At 46.5% G+C, this 26,959-nt stretch overlaps 2 protein-coding genes across 6 annotated transcripts; one reads left to right on the top strand and one right to left on the bottom strand.

Annotated features, from left to right (window-relative positions):
- Positions 1 to 2,670: 2,670 nt before the first annotated feature.
- LOC115619916 (mitochondrial mRNA pseudouridine synthase Rpusd3-like) lies at positions 2,671 to 6,205 on the bottom strand. 4 transcript variants are annotated; one of them, XR_003995169.1, is made up of 5 exons: positions 5,839 to 6,192; positions 5,656 to 5,759; positions 5,489 to 5,584; positions 5,277 to 5,409; positions 2,671 to 2,973 (listed from the first exon to the last, which is right to left on the bottom strand). XR_003995169.1 is itself a non-coding variant. In XM_030512925.1 (5 exons), exons 1-4 carry the CDS (start codon positions 6,009 to 6,011, stop codon positions 4,466 to 4,468), a joined length of 1,005 nt encoding a protein of 334 aa, XP_030368785.1. In that variant the 5' UTR covers positions 6,012 to 6,186; the 3' UTR covers positions 2,671 to 2,973; positions 3,187 to 4,465. The 4 variants fall into 4 exon arrangements, 3 of the variants coding, with proteins under 3 accessions (XP_030368785.1, XP_030368786.1, XP_030368787.1); XM_030512925.1 differs by lacking the exon at positions 5,489 to 5,584 and adding an exon at positions 3,187 to 5,060 and having other exon boundaries at positions 5,839 to 6,186; XM_030512926.1 differs by lacking the exon at positions 5,489 to 5,584 and having other exon boundaries at positions 5,839 to 6,186.
- A 1,204-nt stretch (positions 6,206 to 7,409) lies between these two features.
- LOC115619915 (protein farnesyltransferase/geranylgeranyltransferase type-1 subunit alpha-like) lies at positions 7,410 to 20,001 on the top strand. 2 transcript variants are annotated; one of them, XM_030512923.1, is made up of 9 exons: positions 7,410 to 7,576; positions 8,415 to 8,500; positions 9,090 to 9,204; positions 10,064 to 10,168; positions 10,880 to 11,006; positions 11,442 to 11,590; positions 13,486 to 13,548; positions 14,039 to 14,210; positions 16,950 to 20,001. In XM_030512923.1, the coding sequence occupies exons 1-9, from the start codon at positions 7,446 to 7,448 to the stop codon at positions 17,151 to 17,153; spliced, it is 1,152 nt and encodes a 383-aa protein (XP_030368783.1). In that variant the 5' UTR covers positions 7,410 to 7,445; the 3' UTR covers positions 17,154 to 20,001. The 2 variants fall into 2 exon arrangements, with proteins under 2 accessions (XP_030368783.1, XP_030368784.1); XM_030512924.1 differs by having other exon boundaries at positions 15,757 to 17,321.
- The last annotated feature ends 6,958 nt before the right edge of the window (positions 20,002 to 26,959 follow it).

Genomic DNA, 26,959 nt, shown 5'->3' with positions numbered 1-26,959 from the left:
GATCCCACTGGGGTTTGGTCTGGTCTGTCATTTAAAAACTCAGTTATATTCACATCATCCAAGCTTCCTTAGTTGGCAGACTCCTAAGTTGCTCTCATGAGGATAGAACTTGTTTGTAACATGCTTCAGGTTCCTGCTACAGGCTTGCTGTTCTCAGTTACTATCCTTCAAGCCTTTAGAAGCAGTCCATAGTCCACAACAACCGACAGGTTCAGACTTAAAATGCAGACAGCTATCCTATTTGCAGTCCACCCCATGCCGTCAGCAAGATACTTGGTCCAGCTCCATCCGGTGGTTGGCATCAGAGAAGCTCACTTCTGTTTCTTGTCCTACTATGCCACTCTGAGGAAATAATCTCCTATTGCAGGATCTGGCCTGTCCGTCATCTATGTTAAGTGGCTGGTAAAGATGGTGCCAGTGTAAGCAATGGCAATGTCAGGTGATTATATGTTAGTTCTGGAATAAAGCATGACCAAAAAAACCCCAAATTGTTGCTCAAGCAGCAGAGCTAATAAACCAGATTTCTTAAAGATCTGCGTCTCAAGTGCTCTCTGCCCATGGAGAAAGCTGTTGGTATCCAACAAACTCACAATGCAACCTTTCCTTCCACAGGTCAGGAACATGGATATTCTGCTCTGGCTCTGACAAAACATGAGCCTTTGAGGTTTCTCTCATTCATATGTGCACTCTTCCTCTGATCTGCTTATATTACACCTTATTTCTTTTTAGGCCCACCTTGGTTCTTTTATTTATTTTTTTTTCAGAACGTTCTGCATTTTTTAACTTTTTCCTTTTACTTAGGTACTTCTGGATGTACTCTCTTTCTCTAGGTACATCTTTCTCCACTTCCTTTATGTTCTATACGTAGTCCTATATTCCAGAGCAACCTCAGTAGATTGCTCTGGTTTTTTCCCCTCCATTATGATATTGCCATAGTCTATATTACTGTAATACCCAGAGGCACTAACCAAACTATGCACTCCAAACAGTCACTGTACAAACATCCCGGTAGAAACAAATGAAATCCCCAAGCTCACCATTAAAATAGGGCAGAAAAAAGGCAGAGAGGCAAGGAAAGCGCAGAGGTCAAGTGACTTCTGAAAAGCTGAAAAGCTGCTCAGTGACAGAACCTGCAGCCCAATTTTTCCTTGTCCTGGATTCCATGTTTGCATTTGCAGCTGTGCATTTATACTCCATCATAGTTGCTCTGGCACCATTCTTCTTTCTACAACGTCATTGTAAAACACGATACAGCCCTTTCAACCTGAGCACCCCATAATTAAAGACTTTAACCCTTTCCACCATACATGGAATGATTTCCCACCTCCCCAAGTGTACAGCACAAATGCAGATGTATGCACGGCCCCTACTACACATGTTCTCTGCCTGTCTCTAACCTTCTCCTCTCTAAAGCACCTCAGCACGCCTTAGGTTACAAACCTGTAATGCTGGGTCTGAAGCTTTCCCTAATGACTATATCCAGCTCAGCTGCTTTGTCCTACTGACCAACACCACTTTAGATAACCTGCCTTCCCCAATGTCACCCACTGGTTACAACTGGCTGTTTCAAAGCCTCCTCTAATTCCACCTTTCACAGAGGCCAGATTCCTGAGCGCTGCCCCGTCAGAAAGTTCCTCTATAATATGGTGCCATTTTGTGAGTTTCCATGGGGGGGGCGAAGCACAGCTCACCGTGCCTGTTGCACCTTAGCACCAGAGCATCAGTAATGCCAGGGACCTGCTATTTGTAGCTCTGTAACTTTCCACCTCTGCTGTTGTGGCAACATTTCCCAGAGCTTCTGAGTGGGGTTCTGGAGAACGCACCTCCCAAATTACAGTCTGACTGTAAGCCTTCTCTACCATGTGACCCAGAAGAAGAATCATTTCAAATGGGGCCCTAAGCAACAACAAGCCCTTGAACAAATTAAACAAGAGAGAGTTCATGCAGTAGCCCTTGGACCAGTCCGGACCAGGCAAGATGTGAAAAATGTGCTTTATACTGCAGCCGGGGAGAATGGTCCTACCTGGAGGAAAAGGGTTCGAGAAAGGGGGCTGGGAGGTTGGGTGGCGACACACATGGCACTGGGGGGCTGGTGGGGCAGTGGGGCCAGCGCGGTGGCCAGGGCTGGTGCAGGGGTTGGGGGCGTCCATGCAATGGACCCCACCTCGGTCCCCAAGGGGAGAGAGGATGCACTTGGTGCCTGGGGGATACAAAGTCACACACAGCTCCCCTCGCCCTCAGGCTATTGCTGGAAGGAGTCACTCTCTCGTTGGCATGCAGACCGCACCAGCCTGGCTGGGGGGGAGAGACTGCCAGAGTAGGAGCCGTTCCTCCTGTTGTTGGGGGCCCGAGTGGGGCCTTTTGGGGGATGTAGATCAGCTGGGACTCCAGCATGAAGCGCTCTGACATGGTGCATGCTGTGCTGGGCAGACCCAGCTCAGGCAGTCAGAAGCAGAAGGATGGGTGCCTTCACCCCTTGCCCTCCTGTCCTCCACTGCCATGGGGCTGGGGACATGGGGCTGGTGGCTCAGCCTGGCTTGTCCCTGGCAGCTCCTGCCAGCACCAAGCAGCAGTGCTCGGTCAACATGGAGCTGCTGAGGAGGACCAGGCAGCATGTGGAGGCGGCCATCAAGGTGGAAGCCCGATTACAGATACATACGTAACAACATGCCATGGATACGTGTTTACTGCATTTATGGCTGAGTGCTCGCATCCCTATCCAGGAGATCTCCTCGGTGCAGGGCCCTTACCCTGTCATCTGCAAGCTGCTGTGGGCACGGGGCTGGGTGGGGAAGAAGTTCTCCAGCATCGTTGGGGTGGGCATCCGCTCGGGGCAGCAACAGGACACTCAGAAGCTGCTGGAGGAGGAGGATGAGGAGGATGGTGGTGATGAGCAGTGGGAAGCAGCGCTGCATCCAGAGCCAGGGTCGGCATCTTGCTGGGCTCAGCCCACAGTGGAGATCCTGGAGCCTCCTGCGGAGAAGGAGGAAGAGGAGTAGGAGGCCCACTGGTACGATGAGGACCCCAATGGCATCCACAACATGATGGTTAGTGGAGAGGGCCAGGGCTGGACTCTGCAGGGCACAGCCTGGGCTGGGCTGTGAGGGTCGGTTGGGGGCTCCACAGCTCACTCTGGTCCCTTCCGTCCCTCCCGCAGACCTCCATGCTGCAGGACCAGACGCTGACCTTGATTTGGACCAGCCAGTACAATACTGTGAACTATAGGAAGCTGCAGTGGGACCAGATGGTGAACCACTTCACCGGCATCAGAGCCTTCACGACCACGGTGAGAGCCTGGAGACGCCGGCGACATGGTGCTGGGGATGAACAGGGGTGGCAGTGGCTCCAGGACCGACTGTCACCCTTTGTCCATTCACACAGGCGGGGCTGTGCCTCAATCTCCAAAACCTGCCCTGGTTCCACCAAGCCGATCCCACCACCTTCTTCCCGCGGTGCCACTGGCTGGGGGCTGAGGATGAGCGCCAAGCCTTCATCAGTGAGCTGGGACTGTTGCCTTTCTCCCCCCCCGCCATGTCGCAGGTCCCCTCATGTCCTGGGCAGGACAGGGTGACAACAATTCAAATGCTTTGCAGAGGATTTCCACCTGATGGCAGCGCACAGCCTGCTCAAACTGGCTATGGAGAAGCCTGGGGACATGCCAGGGTTGATGGAGTGACCTGGCAAGGGGATAGGTAAGTGTGTGGAGATGAGCCTGGTGAGGATGGTGAGGAGCTCAGGCTCAGGGCCATGGCTGTAGGCTGAGCCGCTGCTTGAGGCTGTGGCTTGGGACCCCAGTGCACCCAAAGCCATGCATCCCATGTGTCTCCAGGAGCCATGTCCCTCAGCCCATGCCACCCCTACAGGTCCAGCATTCCCATCACTCCCCTAGCTGCTGGGGTCCTCGCTGGAGATCTGCAGGAGGCAGCTGGACAGGCTGGAGCACCACGACATCGACTGGGACTCCCTGATGCTCCCCGTCACCGATGCTGACTGGGGCTGCTTCCTGCAGGAGTACTACCGTGTGGTGCCATGTGTGCGGGGCAGGACAGGTTGGGGGGGGCCATGCAGCATGGCAGTGCTGGTGCTGAGCCCCCCGTGTCACCACCCTGCAGCGATCAGGCCAGGCTGGCACCCAGCATCCTGCAGCAGGGCTGCAGCAGGGCTGCAGCAGCTGCCCCAGTTCCGCATGGAGGGTGACTACAACCTGTGGATCATCAGGCGCGGAGCCATGTCCTGCAGTGGAGGTGAAGCCAGTGGGAAAAGGGGGTTTGGGCACAGGCTCCCCGGTGAGGAGGGGTCTCACCAGCGCCGTGTGTCCCCCCTCGCAGGCATCACATGCTTGGCGCAGCTGGAGGAGGTGTGGGAGGTGGTGGGGAAATGCGCAGTGCCCTCGGTGCGGCCGGGAGAATGGGTCGTGCAGAAGTACGTGGAGCAGCCGCTGCTCATCTTGGGCACCAAGTTCGACTCACAGCAATGGTTTCTGCTGACCAGCTGGAACCTGCTCACCATCTGGCTTTATCGCGACAGCTACATGTGCTTCTGCTCCTGGCCCTTCTACCTGCACCGCCTGCACCAGTGAGTGCCCCCCACCCCAGCGCCACACACCGGGCACCTTGGCACCCCGCTGACCCGTCCCTGCTCTCCCCACGCCAGTTCCTGGCACCTCTGCAATGTCACCATCCAGAAGTGGTGGAGGCTGGCTGGGGACTGGCACCCCAAACTGCCTCGCAACCTGATCTGGTCCAGCCAGCAGTTCCAGCTGTGCCTGCAGTGAGCAGGGCATACAGAGGCCTGGGAGAAGGTGATCGTCCCCAGCACGACGGAGGTGGTGGTGGTTTCCCTGCAAAGCACGCAGGAGCTGGTGGGGTCCCGCAAGGGTGGCTTCGAGCTCTATGGAGCCAACTTTATGTTCGGGGAGGATTGCCAGCCCTGGCTGCTGGAGATCAACACCAATCCACCCATGGCGCCCTGCTCGGCAGTGACCCGGCAGCTTTGCACCGCCATCCTGTGCGACATGCTGCGCATGGTCCTGGACCACAAGAAGAACCCCAGCCATGTACCTGTGTGTGGATTGGGGAAGGCTCAGAGGGCAGGAGGAAGGGCACCCCCAGAGCCTTGCACACCCGGGACGAGTGCTGCTGGCCACCCAAGGCTGGGCACAGCAGCATCATCAGGTGAACCAGGACCTATTCTGGGAAGGCTGGAAGGCAGCAGGAAGGGCAGTGGGATCGTTGCAGTGTGGGGGGCACAGGAAGGGGTTTTCGGGCACTACTCACCCATCTTGGGCTGGAGCTGGAGCAGGGTACAGCCCCCTGTGGCCCCCAGTACCTGGTACCGTGTCAGGGTGTTTTTCATGTCCTTCCTGGCCAGGCTGCCACATCCCGACACCGGCGCCACCTGCAGCACCACCTGCAGCACCACCACAGCCTTCAGCCCTCCCGCTCCGGGTCACCCCCTGTGCCTGCAGCCCCCCGGCACCCCCCCTTACCACAGCGGTGTCACCCTGCTGCCACCAGCATAGCCCAGTGTGGATCTCGCCCTCCGAGACGAGGGGGGCCCTGCTGGGACCCCCACGGTGATGGAGCTGTGCGGAGAAGGGGGTTAGGAGGGGACGGTACCCTGCCATGATGCCATGGTGACATCCCAGGGACTCACCAGTACACGGGTACTGGCCTCGCCGGCGGGCACTGGTGAAGAACCGCTGGAGCTCCTCAGTGGCACGATGGCAGCCAGACAGGAGGATGAGGCCAGAGCATTCCCTGTGGGAAGCGACAGCTCTAAGCCCCATAGAGGGGGGAATAGCACCCCCTGAGTCCCCTAGGACACCCTCAGCCGTACCTGGCAGGAGCCTTCACCATACGGAGCACGGCGGGGAGGCCCAGGCGCCGCCGCAGCGCCGGCAGCTGCACCGCCGGGCTCAGCGCCCCGGCGCGCCCTGCGGACGGGGGGCTCAGCGCACATTGTGCCCTCCCAAACTCGATACCCTCCCCCCAATTCCCGGACGCCCCCATCCCGCACTCGCCCAGCACAGGCAGGCCGGGGGGTCTGCTCAGCGCCAGCACAGGATGTGGCCTCCCCCCGGCTCCCCTCAGTCCCCCTCCCCGTTGCCCTTGGTAATTCCCGGTGCGCCACAGAGGCCTCCCGCAGCCCCAGCGCCTCCCCCGGGCCCTGCGGCTGCCTCCATCTGTGGGGTGTGCAGTAGGGGGCGCACGAGTGGTACACATTCCTCCCCCGCCCCGGTTATGGAACAACCCCACCCCGGCTGCGGGACACGCACCCGGGGCGGATGCTGCTGGTCACTGCCCTGCGATCAGCAGCAGCAGTCATTTTCCTCCTCCTTAGTACCAAGTGCAGTGCTGTGTTTTTGACTTTAGCTGAGAACAACACTGATAACACACCGATGTTTTAGTTGTCGCTAACTAATGCTTACCCTGACCAAGGACTTTCAGTCTCATGCTCTGGCAGTGAGGAGGGGCACGGGAAGCCGGGAGGGAGCACAGACAGGACACCTGACCCAAACTGGCCAAAGGGGTATTCCATAACACAGCACACCATGCCCAGTATATAAACCGGGGGAAGTCACCAGGAAGGCCCAGATCGCTGCTCAGGTTGGGCTGGGTATTGGTCGGCAGGTGGTGAGCATTTGTATTGTGCATCACTTGTGTTCATTGTTTTCTTTTCCTTTTCCTCTTTTAGTTTCATATTCTCTTGTTATTTCTCTTATTATTATTGGTGGTAGCAGCAGTAGTTTTGTATTGTACCTTAGTTACTGGACTGTTCTTATCTCAACCCGTGGGATTTACGTTCTTCCGATCCTCCTTCCCATCCCTCCGGGAGTGGAGGGGAGGAAGGAAGGAGGGGAGTGAGTGAGCGGCTGCGTGGTTCTGAGTTACCTGCTGCTGTTAAACCACGACAGCTTCACACAGCACCTGTCCAGTGCTGTTGGTCCCATGGCCTCGCACCTACAAACCCCAATACTGGTGTCAGACTCACAGACAGGGTTGGGTTGGAAGGGACCGTAAAGCTCATCCAGTTCCAACCCCCCCGCCACGGGCAGGGACACCTTCCACTAGACTCGGTTGCTCGAAGGCGCAGGTTTCCTCAGGGTGCGGTGCAAAGGGAAAACCCGCCCGGACTGAGGGCCAGGCGTGGCCCAGCCTCCCGCCGCCTCCCCGGTTCGTGTGCGTGGGTTAAAGCTCCCCAAGGTGGCCCCTGGGCGCTGCCGGTACCGGGGACGGGCCCGGGGCGGGGGGCAGCCCTCATGCCCAGAGCCGCGGGCCGGCGCGCCACCGCCGGGCCACGCCAGGCCCCCCCCACGGCTACGGGTAGGGCCCCGCTCCCCCTCCGCACCGCGGGAGGCGCTGCCGAGCCACGCGGCTGCTCTGGCCCCGCCACAGAGCCCGCCTCAATGGTTCCGGCGAGGACCCGGAAGCGGCAGTGGGGTGATGGCGGCGGAGGGGGTGGTGGAGGCGGAGCTGCAGCCGGAGGGCGAGGGCGGCGGCGAGCCGGAGGGGGGCTTCGGGCAGCTGCTGGAAGAGGAGGAGGAAGGGGAGGACGCCGGCTACGTGCTCTACAGGTGCGGTTGTTCGCCTCGCAGGGCGCGGCGTCGCCAGCGGGAGCAGGTGGCCGTGGGGGGACGAACGCGGGAAGCGTCGGGTGTCGCGTCCCGCTCGGAGCCGTGTCGCGGCAGCCTGCGGGCGGGGTGTGCTGCCGCGAGGTTCTGATGCGGCCACATGTGTCAGCACCTCCTGTACTTGTCGGCATACTCCTCTGTGTTGCAGACAATAGAATCACAGAATCAGCTAGGTTGGAAAAGACCTTTCAGATTATCAAGTCCAACTGTTACCCCAGGACTGCCAAGGCCACCACTAAACCGTGTCACTGAGGGCTTCATCCACACGGTTTTTGAGCACTGCCAGGGGTGGTGGTTCCACCACTTCCCTGGGCAGCCTGTTCCAATGCCTGAGCACCCTCTCTGCGAAGAAATTGTTCCTAATACCCAATTTAAACCTCCTCTGGCGCAGCTTGAGGCCATTCCGTCTTGTCCTATTGCTTGTTACTTGGGAGAAGAGACCGACCCCACCTCACTCAACCTCCTTTCAGGCAGTTGTAGAGAGCAATAAGGTCCCCCCCTGAGCCTTCTCTTCTCCAGACTAAACACCCCCAGTTCCCTCAGCTGTTCCTTATCACACTTGTGCTCCAGGCCCTTCACCAGCTCCTTTGCCCTTCTCTGGCTTCGCTCCAGAGCCTCAATGTCTCTCTTGTAGTGAGGGGCCAAATAACACCGTGACAATAATAGTGAACCTTGGGAACAAGGATATGTTGCTACGCATAGATTTGTGCCTTGTAGTGGTTTAAGTAGCATTTTGTCCTTTCTAGAAGCATTGAAAAGAAAAAAAAACATGTATTAACAGGGACAGGAAGGAATGGGCAGATATTGAACCAATCCCTCAAAATGATGGGCCAAATCCTGTTGTTCAGATCATCTACAGTGAAAAATGTAAGTTTTAAATACGTTCTACAAAACTTTAGAGTGGCTAAATTTGTATGTCTTTAGCGTTGTTAAAGCATAATTTCATATTTTGGATAACAAACCTCCTAGAGCAGTACTGTGAAGAAATTAATGTTTATTGTGTTATGGTGGTTGTGTGTGATGTTTTCACCAAACATGTCTGAAATTGAATCTTCACCTGAGATGTTAATAGCCAAAGTTTTATTTTAAAATCATAAGGCTTAACAGGTAATACATCAGACAGTCTGGTTCACATAATAAGGCATTTCTAGCCCACAAGTGGCAAAGCAACATGCGAAGCTCCCGCATCTGGGCAGATCATGTGAGTTAGTAGCAAGGAACTTTTCTTGATTGTTTCGGATGCTATTCAGATGGTGTACTTTTAAGATACTTTTGCAGCTTTTTGGTATACTAGTATCATTTAATAGTGCTGTCAAAGTAGTATGTAATTATCATTTTAAAGAGGTATATTTAAAGTACAAAAAATAGGAAGTAAATTATTCAAATGATTACTAACCTTTCCCCCTAATCAGGCCATTGTCTCATAGCCTTGGATAAGATGCTTTTATCTATTTAGTTCGAGATGTCTTTGATTACTTCCGGGCTGTTCTGCAGCAGGATGAGAGAAGTGAAAGAGCCTTCAAACTAACAGCAGATGCCATCGAGTTAAATGCTGCAAACTACACAGTATGGTAAGTGATAATCTTGGGATTATTTCTACCATCATTTGATCATCATTTGCCAGCCTTTTATGTCTTTAATAATTGTGTCAGTCTAATCAGGGCATGACTAGTTGAGTTTTCAGAGAGGAGTGGTGTAGACTTCCAGTCAGCTTCTGAAGAAAGCCTTTATTCAATATTTTTCTGTGTCTCATTTTGATTCGGTGGTTTTCATTCATTCGGCTTTGAGAATGTTATCAGTCAGGTCAGGATTAGCTGCAAAAAGAACTTTGTTTAAAAATAGATCAGGTGCCAAGGCCATCTGATAATGTGGCCTTGGCGAGATGCTGAAGATGCCTTCAGTTGGCTTCAAGAGTCATAAAACCATGATAACTACTATATCCTGCTAAATAATTATATGCTCACTAAGCAGAGCATTTTCGAAGATCTGTAAGGTAATGTGCAATGAGGTAATGAATAAATAGTGAATTTATAATATTCAGAGTAGGACCTTTTAACTCCTGAAGGCTAACAAGTACCTCTTGTATGTCTTTATTCCACTAACTTGCATAAAATCAGGAAGTTTATGTTATTTTAAGCACATAAGTCATAGTTTCTATGAGGATAAGACTAGTGTGGGTAGTCAGAGGTTAACTTGAAACAGGATTGCTGCGATCTTAGGTAACATACTGTCGTAACCAGTTGTATTCCAGTTCTCTGCTGTTTGATAATTGAATGGCCTTTAGCAGAAATGGATACGTGGTTCAGTGTTTTGCACTCTTTTTAAGTCAGTATCTATTAGAAGTACTGTCAATAAAGGTTCTTCTGTCTCCTCCTCCGTGAATTTTAGCAAAGCCATGTTGCAGCGTTCGAATGCTTGACTTTTATACAGGCATTTCCGGAGAGTCCTCCTGCAGTCCTTGGGAAAGGATCTCCATGAGGAACTTAAGTATATTACAGCTATCATTGAAGATCAGCCAAAGAACTACCAAGTCTGGTAATACCATGTTTTCTTTTCAGTTCTTAATGTGTTTGCAGATAGATTTTGGGTTTTAAATTGTCCAGAATCAGTTGTGATCATTGATCCTAAAAGTTGTTAAGAGTTGCTTTCTGCATCTGCTTCAGTGGCAGTAGTGGAAGATTTAAATGGAGTTGCATCAGCATCACTGCCACAGTACTCTTCAGCTGTTTGTTCTAAATATGTGATTATGACATGCTAAAAAGTCTGACAGATAAAAAAATTACTTGTGAAAAGGCAAGCAAAAGGCCAGATAGAAATGAGTGTGTTTCCTTTTATTGGCTTTTGGAGCTTGCTTACTTCTTGGGTTTTCAAATGAGTGGGAGAGTAGGCAAAACAGCAGCATTGTACTAAAGCAGAGAAATTATATAGTACTAGAAGATTTTATTCTGCTGAAGACTTTGGCCATGAGTGTTAAAAGTGGAAATGTGTTATTGCAAGTAAACATAACTTTGCAAAAAGGAGGTGATTGGCCAATGCATATATGTAGATAGAATCCGTTATAGTATAAGTATACATTGTATGTTTCTCAGAGCCAAGTGAAATGTTTTGGTTGGTATATTTAATTTGAAGTATTTAACTAGTATTTTTTCTAAGTAGTACAGTTGCTCTGTCCTGTTTTAATATAGACCATATGCTCACAAAAATTTTTAGACTATTCTAGAAATAGTTTCCTTCTCTTGTCATTAGGCATCATAGACGGGTGTTGGTGGAGTGGCTGCAGGATCCATCCCAAGAGCTTGAGTTCATAGCTGACATTCTTAACCAAGATGCCAAAAATTACCATGCTTGGCAACACAGACAGTGGGTTATTCAGGTATTGTACCACAGAACTCTTGATTAAATAAACAACTTGTTCAGGTTGTAGAGTTTTGCTTCTTAAATACAATCTGAATTGCATTTGGCACTTCATTTCTAAGGCTAAAAGGGGGGAAAACAATTGTGTTTTACAGTGTGGTATAAACTATAAACTTGACTTTTAGAAACAAGTTCAAAAAGGTCTGTTGTTGGTTACTTAAAAGTTCAAAAAGGTCTGTTGTTGTTATGTGTGAATTCAATAATGACGTGATACCATTGTGTGCAACTGAACAGTGTAGTGTGTTCCTTGCGTACCCTTTTTTCTTCTCTTTTTGTTAATTTCTTTAGAAAAGTTTGTGTATCTAATGTTCAGAGAACTTAGGAGGAAGGAGAATATATTTTATAAAACGGAAACATTTGATTGTGATAGTCTCTCTTTCTTCCCTTCCCATAGGAGTTCAAGTTGTGGGACAATGAACTGGAATATGTAGACCAACTTCTGAGGGAAGATGTGAGAAACAACTCTGTTTGGAACCAGCGGCACTTCGTAATCTTCAACACTACTGGCTATGATGATCCAGCAGTTCTAGACAGAGAAGTCCAGTTAGTAACATTACTCATGCTCACATTAAGCGTTCTCCACTACGTGAAAGCAAAGCAATACTTTGTCAGTCTCTGTGGGCTTGCCTTTACTGGGCCCGCTGTCATGGATAGCAGATAAAGTGTTAGTGCATATACAGGTGTGTTCGGTACCACTGACTTGTTGAGTAGTACTGAAGCAGGCTATGCTTACCCCAGGCAAGCTATTGTCATGCATCTGTCTTCCTGCCCTGCTGTTTATTGTGCAAACAAAACTTCTGGCCTTTCTTAGTCAACGAGCAGTAGTGGAACAACCTGCAGAAAATCTCTGTCACTGGAACCACATAAACTGTGCTGTTTGTTAGTATTTTACATCCTATCCCTGGAAAGCTTGGAAGGAGAGGCACTCTCAGTGCAGTACTGAACTGCTGTTTTAGTAGTACAGTAGCCACAATGTTTTAAAGTTGAGGTGGACATGGATTTTAGGAGGAGGAATTGCCTTTTGTGAGGAACATAATGCAGCTGGGAAAAGAAAGGAGCTTTCAGGGATATGTGGTCAGCATGAAGACAACTACTCGTATTAGTTGGCTAGTTTTGGGGAAGATGGGCTTTGGAAACTTTCAGAGTAGTATGTTTATAATTGAAGAGAACTGGGCTTCTAGCCATTTATTTTACTACTGTGGTAGTAAGGGAAGCTTTCTTGTATGGTTTTCACATCCCAGACTGCTGATCAGGGTTGATGGTTATGAGAAGAAGTTTGTCTGAAGTGAAGAAGCAATGAAAAGAAGGTACTGCAAATTTTTGAGTAGTTTTTTAGAAGTAAGAATGAGTCTCTGAATAGGTCCCTTGGTACGTTGCTCATAGAGGATCTCAGCCCCCACCACCTTTCAGGGTTGCCTTTGCAAACTGCTGTTTTATTTCCAGTTTACAACTTTCCTGCAGATTAATAAATCTGAACCATTTCCATGAGTTAGGTTTGGATATTTCCAGCTTTTTCTCTCCAGAGGTTAGACCTGACATCCTCTCTTGATCTGTTTGTACATGGTGCTGTGTTCAAGATAATTGGATACCATTTTAAGAATCAGACTGTCTAAGGTTAAGACTTCTCTGATGTCATTGTAGAACTGTAGTTGGGCTGCTCGTTGCTTGATATAGTGACTGCAGAAGGTTAAAAAAATTTTAGGGTTGTGGTGGTATTTCGGTTTTGGGGGTTTTTTCCTCAGTACTGCTTACAGAATTTTTTATCAGTGTCTGCTGTCTCTGAAAATCAGCTGAATGCCTGGTTATGCTGGGGAAGGGCAGAAGGTAAATGTTCTGTGAAGATGAAATGTGGCTTTGCAGCTGCATGGCAAGTGCCTCTCATTGCTTTGGTTTTAGAGGAGTTGCCTAACTTCTGCTTTATAAGAACTACTGCAGAAGAGAGGATGAGCTGAAAGCTCAAGCTCTGCCTTCCTCTGGGTTTGCTCAAGTGCAGCATCATGAAAAGCATTCTGCAAGTAGATACAGAACATACAATTTGCAGTCCTATTAACATAGCTCACCCTGGGCTTCAATTGCACTAGCCGTTTTCAGCCCCTTGGTATTTCTGAGCACCAGGACACAAGTTATTCCATTAGTATACCAGGAGAGTACATCATATTGGTTTTTAGTGTAATTGCTCGTAGTTTTGAGAACTGTCTCATAATTGTATAAAATGCAGCAAACGGAACACTTGACAATTTAAAACAGTTCTCATGATATCTGCCTGTCTGAGACTTGTGGGGATTGTATTGCATGGCATTTTTCATCTATGGCCCAGCTGAGATGATCTGCAAACAGACTCTGGAACACAGACTAGAGGGATGTGTTTGGGACCATCTGAGCACATTCAGGTAATTTCTAACTGCACTGTTAATGGTTGCATTCATCTATTTCTTCAGATACACTCTTGAGATGATCACTGCAGTGCCACATAATGAGAGCGCTTGGAACTACTTAAAAGGGTAAGGCATCATTCTTTGTGGGGCAAAGACTATCTGTAGAAGGTATCTTATGGCTAGCTCTTAACTGGAAAGAGCTTGTTGCTGTTCATTCTAGTGTTGTGTTCTCAAACAGGCAGGTAGAAACCTCCACAAGGAGTTAATATATTAACCTAGTTTCTCCGTAACTTTCCACTAAGTATCTGGCCTTGTAGCTCTTACAAGAGGATTGCAAGTACTTCTCATGCTTTTAAAAACTTGACCTGTAATGTTACTGCTTTCAAGAGCATGGAATAAGAACTAATGACTATACTTTCAGTATAATTTCTGTTCAGATGAGCATAATTATAACATGAAGCTGTATTGTTGCTGAATGCTGCTTACTTTCTGCCTTACTTGTAGTGGCACCCTTATTTCAAAACTGATCTCCACATAAAGGAACCATAACAGAAATAAAAATCTTCACAACATGTTTCCCAGTGTTATGTTTCAAGACTTTTAACCTCTGTTTTAGGATTCTACAGGATCGTGGTCTTTCTCAGTATCCAAATCTGTTAGAGCAACTGTTGAACTTACAGCCCAGCCACAGTTCACCCTATCTGATCGCATTTCTTGTGGACATGTATGAAGATATGCTTGAAAACCAGTGTGATAACAAGGAAGAAACACTAAACAAGGCATTGGAGGTATGTTTTGAGAATTTGGTTTTGCTTCTCAGGGATGCCATTTATTGTTCTGTTGTTTTATATCCCGACAAAATGGGATTGATTTTTGTAAATAGAACAGGTTACTTGTTAATCACAGGAGCTCTATGAAGAGCTGAACATGAAAGCCAGATAATCACAAGGGTCTCATGAATTTATCTATAGTTAATAATTTGCCAGATACAGAATCACTATAAGCTTTCTTCACCTATTAGTAAACAAAAGGTTTCTAATACTGCCTGCAGAAGAAAGATGTTTCAACAATCGAGGCATTGTTATGCTCCAAAGTTAGCGTTGGATTACCTTTCTTCTCTGTGGGTTAGTGAATCTTGTTCTCAGAGTATCTATATCTAAACAGAATCTCAGGAGCCCTTTGCACTTCTTGGCTCTTGCTAAGAAAGCCGGCAGAATTAACCTAAAAGCCAGCAGGCAATGGCATCATCAGTAAGGAATGTCAGCACCATTTCCTACAGAGAATCTATGACTTCTAGCAGTGCTGTGTATCTCCTTGTGCTTCATATTCGGGGAGCTTCTTGCTGCTGTTTGCAGTGTAGTTTTTACAAAGCCAATTTTCATTCACTATATGACAGACTGGAACTCTAATTAGAACTGCAGTTCTTGCCTGGATCTCTTGTGTTCCAACACTCTTCATTTTCAACATTTTTCCTTTGTTGTGTTCCAGGACCAGAGTGTAAATAAGTGTAGTAGTACGTCCCAGATTCATGTTCCTTTATACTATTGCACAGAGTTTGACTTCTTCATCTATTTAGTTATCAAAGCTCCTATTTCTCAACTCTGGTTCACTGATTAAGGCAATGTCATCTGCGTAATAAAAGTGAATTGACTAGAATGTTTATAGATAGTGTTCATATGATATAAATTTTACACAAAATGTTGTGTGAGTAGGGTGATTTCTGCTGTGCCTCACTGCTCACCCAGATCAAAATACAACAAAAAACAGAACAAGTAGAAGGATCTCTATAGCACCAACTCTAACATCTTGTGAGAGAAGGTTACTGACTTGCATGGAGAATCCTTTTGGGACAGTCTGCTAAGAGTAAAACCATAACCAAGTATCTCCTGTCAGTCCGTCAGAAGTACTGAAGATTCAAGAGCAGGATGTTCCACCACTGCTTTGAATGAAGAGGTTTACAGCCTACTGGATCACTAAAAGAAAATCAAACTTCTCAGGAAGTCCCAAGTATACTGTAGTGTACTTCAGGCTGAATAGTCTGGGGTAGATAATGAGTGGTAGGCACAGAAAGAAGTAATGGGAAAGCAGTTGCAATTGAAATAGGACTGGAGAGATTTTTGTGCAGTTTTGTGTCAGATTGCTTGACTACCAGTTGGAGTTGACATCAGTTTGAGGTCATCGGACAGTTGCAAATGGGGTTAATAAAACAATTGTTGTTGCTGAGAAAGGTGTTTCTATTATGGGCTGAACCATATATTGTATACATTTTATAAAGATAATTAAGGATTCTGTAAGCTTTTGGTATAACTCCACTCTCTCAATTTTCTTTCATAGTTGTGTGAAATTCTGGCTAAAGAAAAAGATACCATCCGAAAGGAATACTGGAGATACATTGGAAGGTCCCTTAAGAACAAGCACAGCTCAGGCACTGAACAGAGCACACTGACAGACAAACAGCAGTAACTGAACATGGAAGAAAACAGTGTTAAGTTCTCAAGCTGTTCTAAAGCAGTACTAAGCAGGGTCATCAACTAGTTTAAAATCCAGTGTAGTATTTATAGCCTGGTGAAGACATACTGCAATGAAAGAGGAGTGCAGAGTGCTGTATAGTCTTTAGGACACTGCTGCTACTGGTGATATCTCTAGGTGCAGTCAAGAAATATATTAAGGCTTAATTATTGAAATGTACCACATAAAGGTTTTATTTCTTAATAATAGATACATAATAACATTACTAGCCATCTATGGAGGTGTTTGAGGCTGGGTTGGATCGGGCTTTGAGCATCCTGGTTTAGTGGAAGGTATATCTGCCCCGTGGCAGGAGGGCTGGAATTAGATGATCTTTTAAGGTCCCTTCCAGCCCAAGCCATTCTATGGTTCTATGATAAAGCTATACCTGCTACTTATAAGGCAATAAACCAATTTCTTATGCCGTGGCTTAACCACTCCTGGTTCCTAACAGTCACACCAGGTAGTGCAGAAATAACTGCAGGTAACTTAGCTGTAGTAGATATGAAGTAACCTGTTTCTGGTTGGCGCAGTTGTTGCCTCACGTAGAAGCAGCTATGCAACACTGACAGCCCATGCTATTGTATGCAGTTAACACCAAGTGTCATTTTGTAATAAAAACAGATAACAAAGCATTTTTCTGAAATTTTTTAGTGTGTGTGTCTTTTGGCGTTTAGATGTGTGTAGTTCGTTCTTCTCGGATGCCAGTAGGGATTAAAATACCCCTTTTAGGGAGATTCTGTTGCACTGAGGTGTCTTTTGCACTGGAGTATTCTCATCCCAGAAACTTTCAATACACTTGATGTATTCAGTGGAGCCTTGAATTCTTATCTGCACAGTCAGGAACAATGCTTTAAGGACCCTATAAGATCTGCTTATTTTTTTTCTTGGCATTCTGTTCAGACAGCTGAAAATCTGATCGTGTATTTTCTCTTCACCCTTTGTAACCAAACTAAACTGAAGTCATAGTTCAGAAGAAATTATAACAAACTGGTTGTGTTACATATCTTCACTGAACTGGAAAGGAAGGAATGGTTTTATTTGGGACCTATAAATGTCTTAACCTTGTTGCTCCTGTAGGCTTTCTATATATTTTCCATGCATATTTTGAGCAAAGAAGTACTTTTCCTCCCCTTTGTGAAAGACAGAAGGCACTTGCAGCACAGAATTCAAAGGATGCGTATACCTGTACAAGAAAACTGTATCTGCCCTGTTTTCAGTAAATGGCTATTGTAAACTGTGTTCTTAGATAGAGTGCTTGTCTGTTATGAAGTATTTTCTTGGAGATGGTCGTAAAAGGAACAAATAAATACTAGTATTTATTCCATAATATGAACAGTCTTTCTGATACTAAACATTAAAAGCTGCTGTAATTAAACCATATGAGATTATTTTATACTTGAAATATGTTAAGTCAATGCATTCTTTAAAGCAACTCAGAGAGAGTGAAATATATGAAAGCTATCTAGTTTGGGGTTTTTTCATGTTTTTGACACTTTCCCAATAGTAGAGAAAACATGTTTATAGTGGCACATGAACATTTAAAATGGACATGAACTTCAAGTGGTGACTTGGCAGTCCAGGGGTAGACATTGGACTTGATGATCTTAAAGGTCTTTTCCAACCTACTTCATTCTATGGTTCTATGATTCAAACCTTTGGGGATTTGTTCCCTGGGGGGTTTTTTGTGCCTTTTCTTTACCACAGTTGAAGCTCCAGTACAGAACAAAAAGTGTATGTTTATATCATACCATATGAATGGTTTCTAATTGAAATTACTCTAAATATGGAGTACTGATCAGTCAGGATGTTCCAGGTCTTTAGGACAAAGTAGTATATTGGTCACTACCAGTCAAGAAAGCTCAGAGATATACAACAGATAAATGCAATCCTTAAGAGGGAAGAGAATTTTGCCTCTGCATATGGTGTCACTATGTTCCTCCTTTCTTTCATGAACAATACGCAAAAGGAACTTGGAATAAGGCAGAGTGTTCTTTATAGACACTGGCATGGATTGCAGAGAAAAATCACTCATCCTGCAGTAAGATGATGATCAGTGTCTGCTGGGACAGCACACTGGGGATGTGAGTTGTGGTCACTTGTGGTCTGAGGAAAGACCTTAGCTTTAGCCCTGTTCTTCTGTGTCAAGAACAGTGGGATCCTCTGACAAGACTCTTGGACTATTTTCTTATGGTGTGGTCAACTTAGGGCCTTCTTGAATCATGTCTAGAGGTAATCAGTGAAGAGTCATCTACTGACAAGTTTCATGTGGGAAAATTGGGGAAATTACAGACCACCTCTCCTTAGTCCCCCAAAGTTAAATTAGAACACTAAGAAAACCTTAGGATAAAATGCAGCTGCTACTTCCAGGATGGGATGCAGTTGGCATGCATGGAATCTGCCTGGTGATAGTTCCTTGGGCAACCCCACAACCTTGGCATATGCTGAGAGAAACTGACCAGAGCGTGGAGCAGAATGAAGGCCCCGCAGCCAGTCTCTGTTGTGCTACCTGCAGGAGCGGGAACTAAAAGCCAGCGTGTACTGATGAACTGCACAGCAGCTGCCAAGCAAGGAAACTAGATTTGTATTTTTAAAAGCAAAGCGAGAGGATTTTACACCCATCAGTAACAAAGTGTGTATGACTAGTCACTCAAGCTCCATAGGCACAGAGTTAAAAAGTCAAAACCTGTATTACTATGGGGAAGACTGGACAGATCCAAGGGCCTCCTGCAAGGTCAGGATGAACAACATTGATGAACAAAGAACTGAAAGCAGGAGGGGAGGCTTTGCCCTTGTGTAGGCAGATTAAGAAACGGAGCTAACGAATCTCTAATCAGGAAAGACTATTCTTGAAGCCTGGTATACCTTGGGAGCACATGGACATAGTCAACATATGGCTTCATGTGTCAGCAAAACATGACTAGGGTGTCCTTTTGACAAAAACGGTGTAACCTTATGGAAATTAACTGACCGATCAGTACATGGAGGGAGGGTTATGGGAAGTTCCTAATGGTATAAATCAAATTAATCAAATGGTATAAATACGTGAAATTACAAAAGGGAAAGCAGGGAAGGCTCCATCATAACTTCTGGGATCAGTCAACAGGCTGAACCTGCCTTCTCCCCCATAGGGATACCTATTGGGAAAGAACTTTTATCTTTTGCATGCTAAACAACTAACGCATGCTAGCTGTTATCAGTGATTATAGTCTGGTTGTGTATCACTTCAAGCTTGTTTTTGCAGACAGTCCCTATCACTGGCAATCACAAACCTTAATTTGTCACGATTTTATATTAATAGTGTTATTCCATAAAATGTTAGTGTTGGTCCTTTGTGGGCACCAGCAGTCATCAGTAGTGGGTAACAAAGTGAGAAATCCACTGAGGGGCCCCCCTGATGCTATTGGTGCATTTCCCTGAAAAAGTCAGTCAAATCACGCTCTGATCCAGCAGGACTGTTCAGGAAAGGGTCCCTATAATGGGGTGCTGACAGATTGGCTGGGCACAGGGGTCTCGGCTTTCCTGGGGCACTGATAGACAGATCAAACACTAGGGGTCGAGAAAATCTCCCTCTCTTTCACATGACGGTTAATAGGGTTTTATACCTGTGATACAAGCATAGTGATACTTGCAAAGATAATGCTATTTCTGAGCTAAGTTAACCACTGAAGGAAGAACTAGGTGTGTACTCTAACAGAAAAACACCTCGTCTCACGTAAAACAAACGCGTGACTAAACAAATCAAGCGAATCCTAAGAAAAAAACATGATGGAATCTAGACTCCATTAAAAAAAAACCAACAGAAAAAAAAACCAAAGCCAAAAAACAAAACAAAAAAATCATTCTAAGAGAAATGTTTGGTTTTTTCTCTCAAATGTTTCTGTTTACTGTCACTGAGATTGCAAGGAAGCTCTAAAATTCTCAGTTCTGTAGTAGTCAGGCATACTCAGAAATACTGAGCTGCAGAGCTGGGAAATCGACAGGCTGCCCAGCCAGGTTGCAAACGCAGCTACCAAGCCTTTAATTTTAAAAGTGTGTCCAAGACAGAATCTGTCATATGGAAGTGGATGCTTGACAAAAATGTATGAGCTATAGCGAGAAGGATGTTACAGCAGGAACTGTTAAATGACTTTGACCTGTAGGCATTGGAACTGACTACCTACAACCAGGGGAAACACAGAACTGATTTGTCCTAAGGGTTCATCTCTACAAGAAAACTTACTGTTGCTACTGATTGTGTGTACAATTTTATTACTGAAGAGCTGTGTCTAAACTGAAAACTGTATTGTTACAACTGTCCCTTGTAAATCAGTGTCATTGGAACATTCAATGGAGTATGAAGAATTATTAAAGAGTGTAAAATAATTTCCTATGCCTGTTTTTATCAGAGGCTGATATTCTTGCCTTGGTCTAGCTGTTTTTTCTGTCTAAGCTGTTATTAAATTCCTCCTTATTGTCTCTGCAACTCAGCTGACAAAACATGTCCTTCCTAATCTGTTCGGTACAAAACCACCTCAGTTAGCACAAAATGCTTTTATCAGTTGCTGTCTGGCTGTGCTGAGGCAGATTAGGAGCATGCCGTTCAGCTGGACCTCCTGTGGGAGCAGTATCCTTCTGCAGGGAAGCAGTGAGGTTTCTAATCACTCCTGCCACACATAACATTTCAGTCCAAGTGCTAGCAGGGAATTCATGCAGTGCACTGGTGGCAAGGGGCTTATGGAGAGATGGGCCCCTACAAGAGCATAAAATGCCTTAAAGCTCCTGTGGCTTTTAGAGCAAAGGGATAAGGGAACAGCATGAAGTGATGGTGTGGAGTCCATCCCTTATGGGCTCACATAAAGGCTTTGCAATTGCTGCTGTGCTTGCGCATGTGCCAGTTCCAAATAGGCAGGGGAGACACTGCGGCTGTGGTTTTCTTGTCCTGTACATGTGAAATGAGCCACGTGTCTCAGGTGTTGTCCCAGATAAGGCATAGTGGATTCAATATCCATCGTGCTGCTAGGGAGGGACCTGAATTTCATAGAACCACAGAACGGTTTGTGTTGGAAAGGACCTCATCCATTTCCAACCCCTTGCCATGGGCAGGGACACCTTCCACATCTGCATTCACTTGAAAGGAGCTCTCTGAGGTTCACCGTTCACTTTCTCTTGGGATATGCTGGAGGATCAGTGCCTGAATAAACCTACAGAACTACTTTATAAAATGAAGACTGGAAAAGTCACCATGAACAATGACATTCATCAAAAATTTCAAAAGGAACTCAAGTATAAAATTCCCACCTCAGTTACTCTGGTGTGAGAGCTATCACTTAGAACAACCCCAGTGCGGGAACAGTGGGTGGCCAATAATGTATCAGTTTTAAAAGAGCTGTAGAAAGGGCTGTTGTGGGCAGCGCAGGTTAGTAATCCCGATATCCACACTGAGAAATACAGGATAGAATTCGTGGATACAACAAGTAAGATCAAGAAGAGCCACAGACTCACAGAACGGTTTGAGTTGGAAGTGACCTTAAAACTCATCTAGTTCCAATCCCCTGCCATGGGCATGGACGCCTTGCACTAGAGCAGGTTGCTCCAAGCCCCGTCCAGCCTGGCCTTGAACACTGCCAGGGATGGGGCAGCCACAGCTTCTCTGGGCAACCTGTGCCAGGGCCTCAGCACCCTCATGGGGAAGAGCTTCTTCCTAATATTTAATCTAAATTTACCCTCTTTCAGCTTAAAGCCATTCCCCCTTGTCCTGTCACTACAAGCTCTTAGAAAAAGTCCCTGTCCAGATTTAGTGTAGGCCTCCTGGGGCAAAGAAAAAAAAAAAAAGAAAAGCATTATGGTATGTAAGAGAGACACCAGCGTTTCCATGTGAACACTCAGGATAAGGCTGACAAAACTGAGAATGCATGCACTTAATTTAGGTGTGTGCAAGAACTTGGCATAAATTGCTAATAGAAGCTGTGCCAAATTCAGCCAGGAACCCCACCTCGGGATGCCTAAATGTTTACTTCAGCTGTCCTACGTAAGCTCCTCGGGGCTAGGGCTGTGTGCTCCGTCACACGTGTCACCCATCACTGTTCCTCACCAGGCCATGGGATGTAAGCCTACATTAGACTTCAGCCTCGGGCAATTAAGAGTCTTTGGGATATCGATTTTCTGCCGCTGCGTGGCAGGAAAGTGGACATTCATCGCTAGATGGCAGTGTGGAATTCACCCTCAGCTCCCTGAGGCCCGCAGCGTGCCGGCAAGCAGAGCTGTAACTAGGACAGCTCTTTCTCCCTGCAACACAACTGATTTCACACCTGCTAATTAAACAAGGAAGAGCAGCTGCGTGGTAAGCCAATACATAGCACCACGGAGGGCTGGAGCTCAAGTATTCTGGGAGGAGCTAAATAGTCATCTTCATTAAAAGTTGTTGGTGTTAATTAGAGAGAAATTTGTCATTAACTGAAATGATGCCTTCTCTGACACGGGACACTTTGTACCAGATCTGGACTCTGCTGAGCCCCACTGTCCTAAAATAACCTCGTGGTTAAGACCCTCTGCTCAAAGCACGGGTTTTGCGGTCAGTTTACACCTGCTGGAGATGTGCCTCCAGTCAGTGCATGGTCACAAGCTGGGAAATTTTGGTCTCCTAAAGCCAGCTTTGTTATGGTAAGTTTCTCTGGTTCCTCTATGACGAAGGGCTGGCCACTGCTGCTCCTGCTTCTTGGAAGTCAGGGGAGGACTTGGGCCGAATTGAGGAAATCAAGCATGCTGTTGCAGGTCCAAAACTGGTTGCATCGCTCATCAGGAAGGAGGACTGAGGACTTCAGTGAAGAAGGTCAAAGGCAGATGTCTCTCATTGGTTTGTCAAGACTGAGTCTTCAGTTTGTAACCATGGTGCAGGGATTTGAAGTGAGTGAAGAGGTGCCACATATGACTTCAGCGTAAGCACCCAGAAATTTAGCCCTTGAGCTACTCAAGTGCAGCTGCTTCCTACATGTGTATGCACTGAGCTGCCAGGCTATGCTACCTATGCTACCCATATACCTATTCTCACAGGTGTAATGCCAGATCTGACACCTCTGCCCCTATCTGAAATGACAGGTATGTCACCTGGTGACAGATGTAATGCTGCCTTATCAGTACAGCTCATGAGCAGTGATTTTGCTGCTGCAGAAGAGGCCTTGATGTGTTTGGGCATCTCATTCTTTTGAGTGTGGGTTGCTTTGTATAGGTGTACACAAAGCCCTGCCTGTTGTTCAAGTTATCTCTCCAACAGACTCAAGAACAGTTGAATAAATGCTTGTCCTGCCACCAAGAAGCTTTGGAAGGAGGAAACTGAAAGAGAAAGGGAGCTGTGTTTGTACTGTTGATGTACATCCCCTGTCCTTCCCCTTCTGCCAAAGCCTGTCACCAGGACGAGAAAGCAGCAGGTAGATAACCTTCTTTTTTCAGAGCCAAGGTGCTTACACACATCTGTCCCTGCTCTAGCTTCCAGCCACACCACGAATGTGAGTTTTATTCCCGGTTTTCCTAGACGACGGTAAGAACACACTGTTCCTGTACATTGCAACATATGGTGCTCACTGGCTCTGTGGCTGCTTACACTGACAGTTTTTCTGCTGCAAAATGAGCCAAAATGCCCAATTTGCAGGTACCCATAGCCCAGGTGAGTGGCAGTGGGGAGGGCTCCCAAGCATATCACTGTGCCAAGCAACACACTGCTACGAGTTGAGTGATAGCGCCAATCACCTTGCTAAATTGTTTTAGAGGTCTAGTCTGCGGACTGAAGGCCACAATAAAAGGGCTCAGCTGAAGGCCACAGTCAAAGTGGAGACTGTATTTTAAATGGGCAAGTGAAAACCAGAAACACCTGTTTTTAAAAACACATTTTCAAACAGCAATGTTGATAATTCTTTAACTGAAAATTAAAAGCTTGTAAGTTGAGAATATAAAACTGCTCGGCTTCTGACATTCAGAAAGAAAATGTAAGAGAGTGATTTGTTTCATGTGAGACCTAGTTTTTTGTTAGAAGAGGGTGTCTGAACAAAACCCCAAAAGCTGGATGACTGCTTGTCATTAGCAGTGTTACAGTCATAGCTAGGTTCCTCTTGGCGCTGAAGTTTTCTCTTGTGTCATTGCAGAAGGAAGGGGGAGATGAGGCATGACTGGGTCCAAGGCAATCCAAAATCACTACTCATGCATCAGTAACAACAGCTAAAGATATTACAGCAAATGACTTCAGGAGATGCACCTGCTGCTGAACGAGATAGAGCCACCTAGCACACCCAGCAGGTCTGTGTATTTGCAGTCAGAGCAGTGCCTTCCTTCCAGGTTAGTCTGTATTGACTCTCCAATTTCTTCTTTTCAATTGCTAATACATTGGTGGCTCTGTGCTTGCCTGAGCTATGCAGACTAAAATCTATAAGGTGAGAAGAGAAAGGGACAGATGAGGTATAACCCATTTTACTGCAGGATCACTGCTCAGCAGCCATGGCCAGGACATGACTCTCATCCCCTAGGCTATATATCCCATGCTGCCAGCTTTCTGCTGCCACTTCATAGTATGGGCTTTTTACAGCAGAAACCATATGTCCTAGTAAGTTTGAAAATGTCTGGTGTACACAGAGATGCCCTCCACACACACTGCAACGAATGCTAGCAGTCTCTGTCACCACAGGAGCTACACCTGCTTTCTGTTCCTCAGCCCCATGCCTGCATAGCAGATACGAGCACCGCAGGACAATGCTTTCCCATGCTTTACCATGCTGCACTTATTCTGGGTAGTGCTGGAGTTGATGAGATTCTGCTGTAGCTTCTGGAAGGCCCCGTTGCTCACAAGGGTCCTCATGGAAAAGCACCTAGCCATGAAGGCCCCCTGCGACCCCTGCAAACCTTGGGCCAGTTGTGGAGACTTGGGTATGTGACTCCATTGTACCACCTCACCACAGCATCCCACCCATCACAGGATCCCAGCGGGCGAGGGGCCTGGGCATAAGGTAGCAGTCAGCTTAAATTTTATTGAAATAGAGGCATATAGATCCAAAGATTAACACTATGCTACGGAAGAGGAGCTTGTCTCCAGTATCAGATGGCAGCATCCAGTGTAAGAATAGGCACAGCAGCGCTCAAAAAGGTCAAATAGGGTCACTCAGTGATTTGAATTCATAGTGAACCTGCCTAATGTTTGAAACAGGGTGGGGATACCAGAGAATTAAAGGGCAGAAAGGGGTAATAAAGGGCAATAAAAACCTAACTCATAGCCTGAACCAGTATTGTAGCATGGCCCTGAGAATTATGTGCATAAAATATGTCTTATCTGAGGAGAAGAGGAAAGAGTGTTTACAGTGATGAGCAGATATTGTTTTATTTGCCTCTTCCTGATTGCAGAAAAAGGGCTTTTTAAGCAAACAAGATAGATCCCTGATATCTCCTTGCTGGAACAGTGCTTGGGATGCTGTGTTTCTCATTCATTCACATGGAATGGAGTAAAACCAGCAACGTTTGTTGTTATCTAGTAGAGGAGTATCAGTTGGTTCAGCAGTAACCTCCAGTTATAATAATTTCAAGAAAGGATAAATTATTTTTAATTTGTTCTCTTCTGAGACAGAGGAGAGCTGGAATTTGGAGGATTTTTAAAAGCTGTTTCTATTTCCTAGAACACTGTGACTTTAGGTCCTGTAAGAACAGTATGGCTACTGGAACCATGCCATTACAAGGCTACGTGGTCAGTAAGAGGACAGAATGGTTTGATGATTTTTTCAGTGTTTGGTTTGGCTCAAATTCTTCATAAAAGTTTGGCCAGAAAAGTAGTAGAGAAAGAGTTAGCTAGAGCACTTATAGCTTTATATCAACATCTGGTATCTTAACGAACATCAAGAACTGACTGCTGAGAAGGATGAAAGCTCTCAGTAGGATAGATCTGGGATAACCTGTGAATACTGACTCCAAAGTGGAGCAGCCTGGAAAGGTAAGGAGATTAGCAAGACAGTTCCTGGTTTGCTGTAGTCCAGATAAATTTGCTGATAGAAGGAAAACAGCAGCAATATATTAGGGTTCTGTGCAGTGCCTGCATGCATATGTCTGACTGCATAGAAGTACCAATCAGCTTAATCACTTCATGCACCTGTCTGGCTTACAGAAAGATTTTGGGAATGTGTCAAAGCTATTAACATATGGCCTGGGGAGGAGGCAGTAGTTTCAGGGCATGTGCAGGTGAATATGGGGATGCCACTGCTCAGGAAAGATGGCAGATGTGACATTTACACCTGGACTGCATGTTTAAAAAACCGAGCAGCTTCCTCAGCTGCTGGTTGCCAGTAAAGAATAAGCATTGCAGTGCAGCATTTGCATTGCATATCCTAGCAGTGACCGGTATTCAAAAGGAAGAGTTCTAATAAAAGTTTAAACTGATGATGAGCATTTTATAGCATATTTAGTTATGCTTACACCATTTTAGCTCCAAGGCCAAATACAGTTCCCACAGGAGGGATGTCTGCTAAAAATTCAGGCCCTGTTCTCTTCCAGTGGAATGCTTGTACTCCATTAAAATAGCTCTAAATGAGACCCGCTAAGTAAACCCATCTGATGTTCCTGATGAATCCAAGTTCACTTCTGCTGTTCCTCAGTGCTTTGGACACTTCAAGCTGTATTGCAAGACACCATCAGTAGGCCTACGAGTGTGGAAGGATTCAGTTCACAAGAAATATTTATAGAATCATAGAATGGTTTGGGTTGGAAAGGACCTTAAGATCATCTAGTTCCAGCCCCCTGCCTGTGCAGGGACACTGCACATAAACCGTGTGACCCAAGACTCCATCCAACTTGGCCTTGAAATTTATGTGGAAATACTATCTCCTATCTAGCATCCAGCCACAGGAATCCCAAAGCCTTTGTGTTTTCTGGTCCGTTGTGACAGAACTGGTGTCCTTGGCACAGATGTCAAAACAAAGCAGAGGGAGGGAATTACGTAAAGTTCTTCCAAGTCTTTCCTTGTAAATTGGAAAGCAGCAAGACTGTCTCTCTCTGTTTGATTTTAAAATCTTTCTTTACAGAT

Source organism: Strigops habroptila, chromosome Z (genome assembly GCF_004027225.2).
Source record: "Strigops habroptila isolate Jane chromosome Z, bStrHab1.2.pri, whole genome shotgun sequence".
In the NCBI taxonomy this organism is placed as follows: Eukaryota; Metazoa; Chordata; class Aves; order Psittaciformes; family Psittacidae; genus Strigops; species Strigops habroptila.
This window is presented reverse-complemented; position numbering and strand designations above follow the sequence as displayed.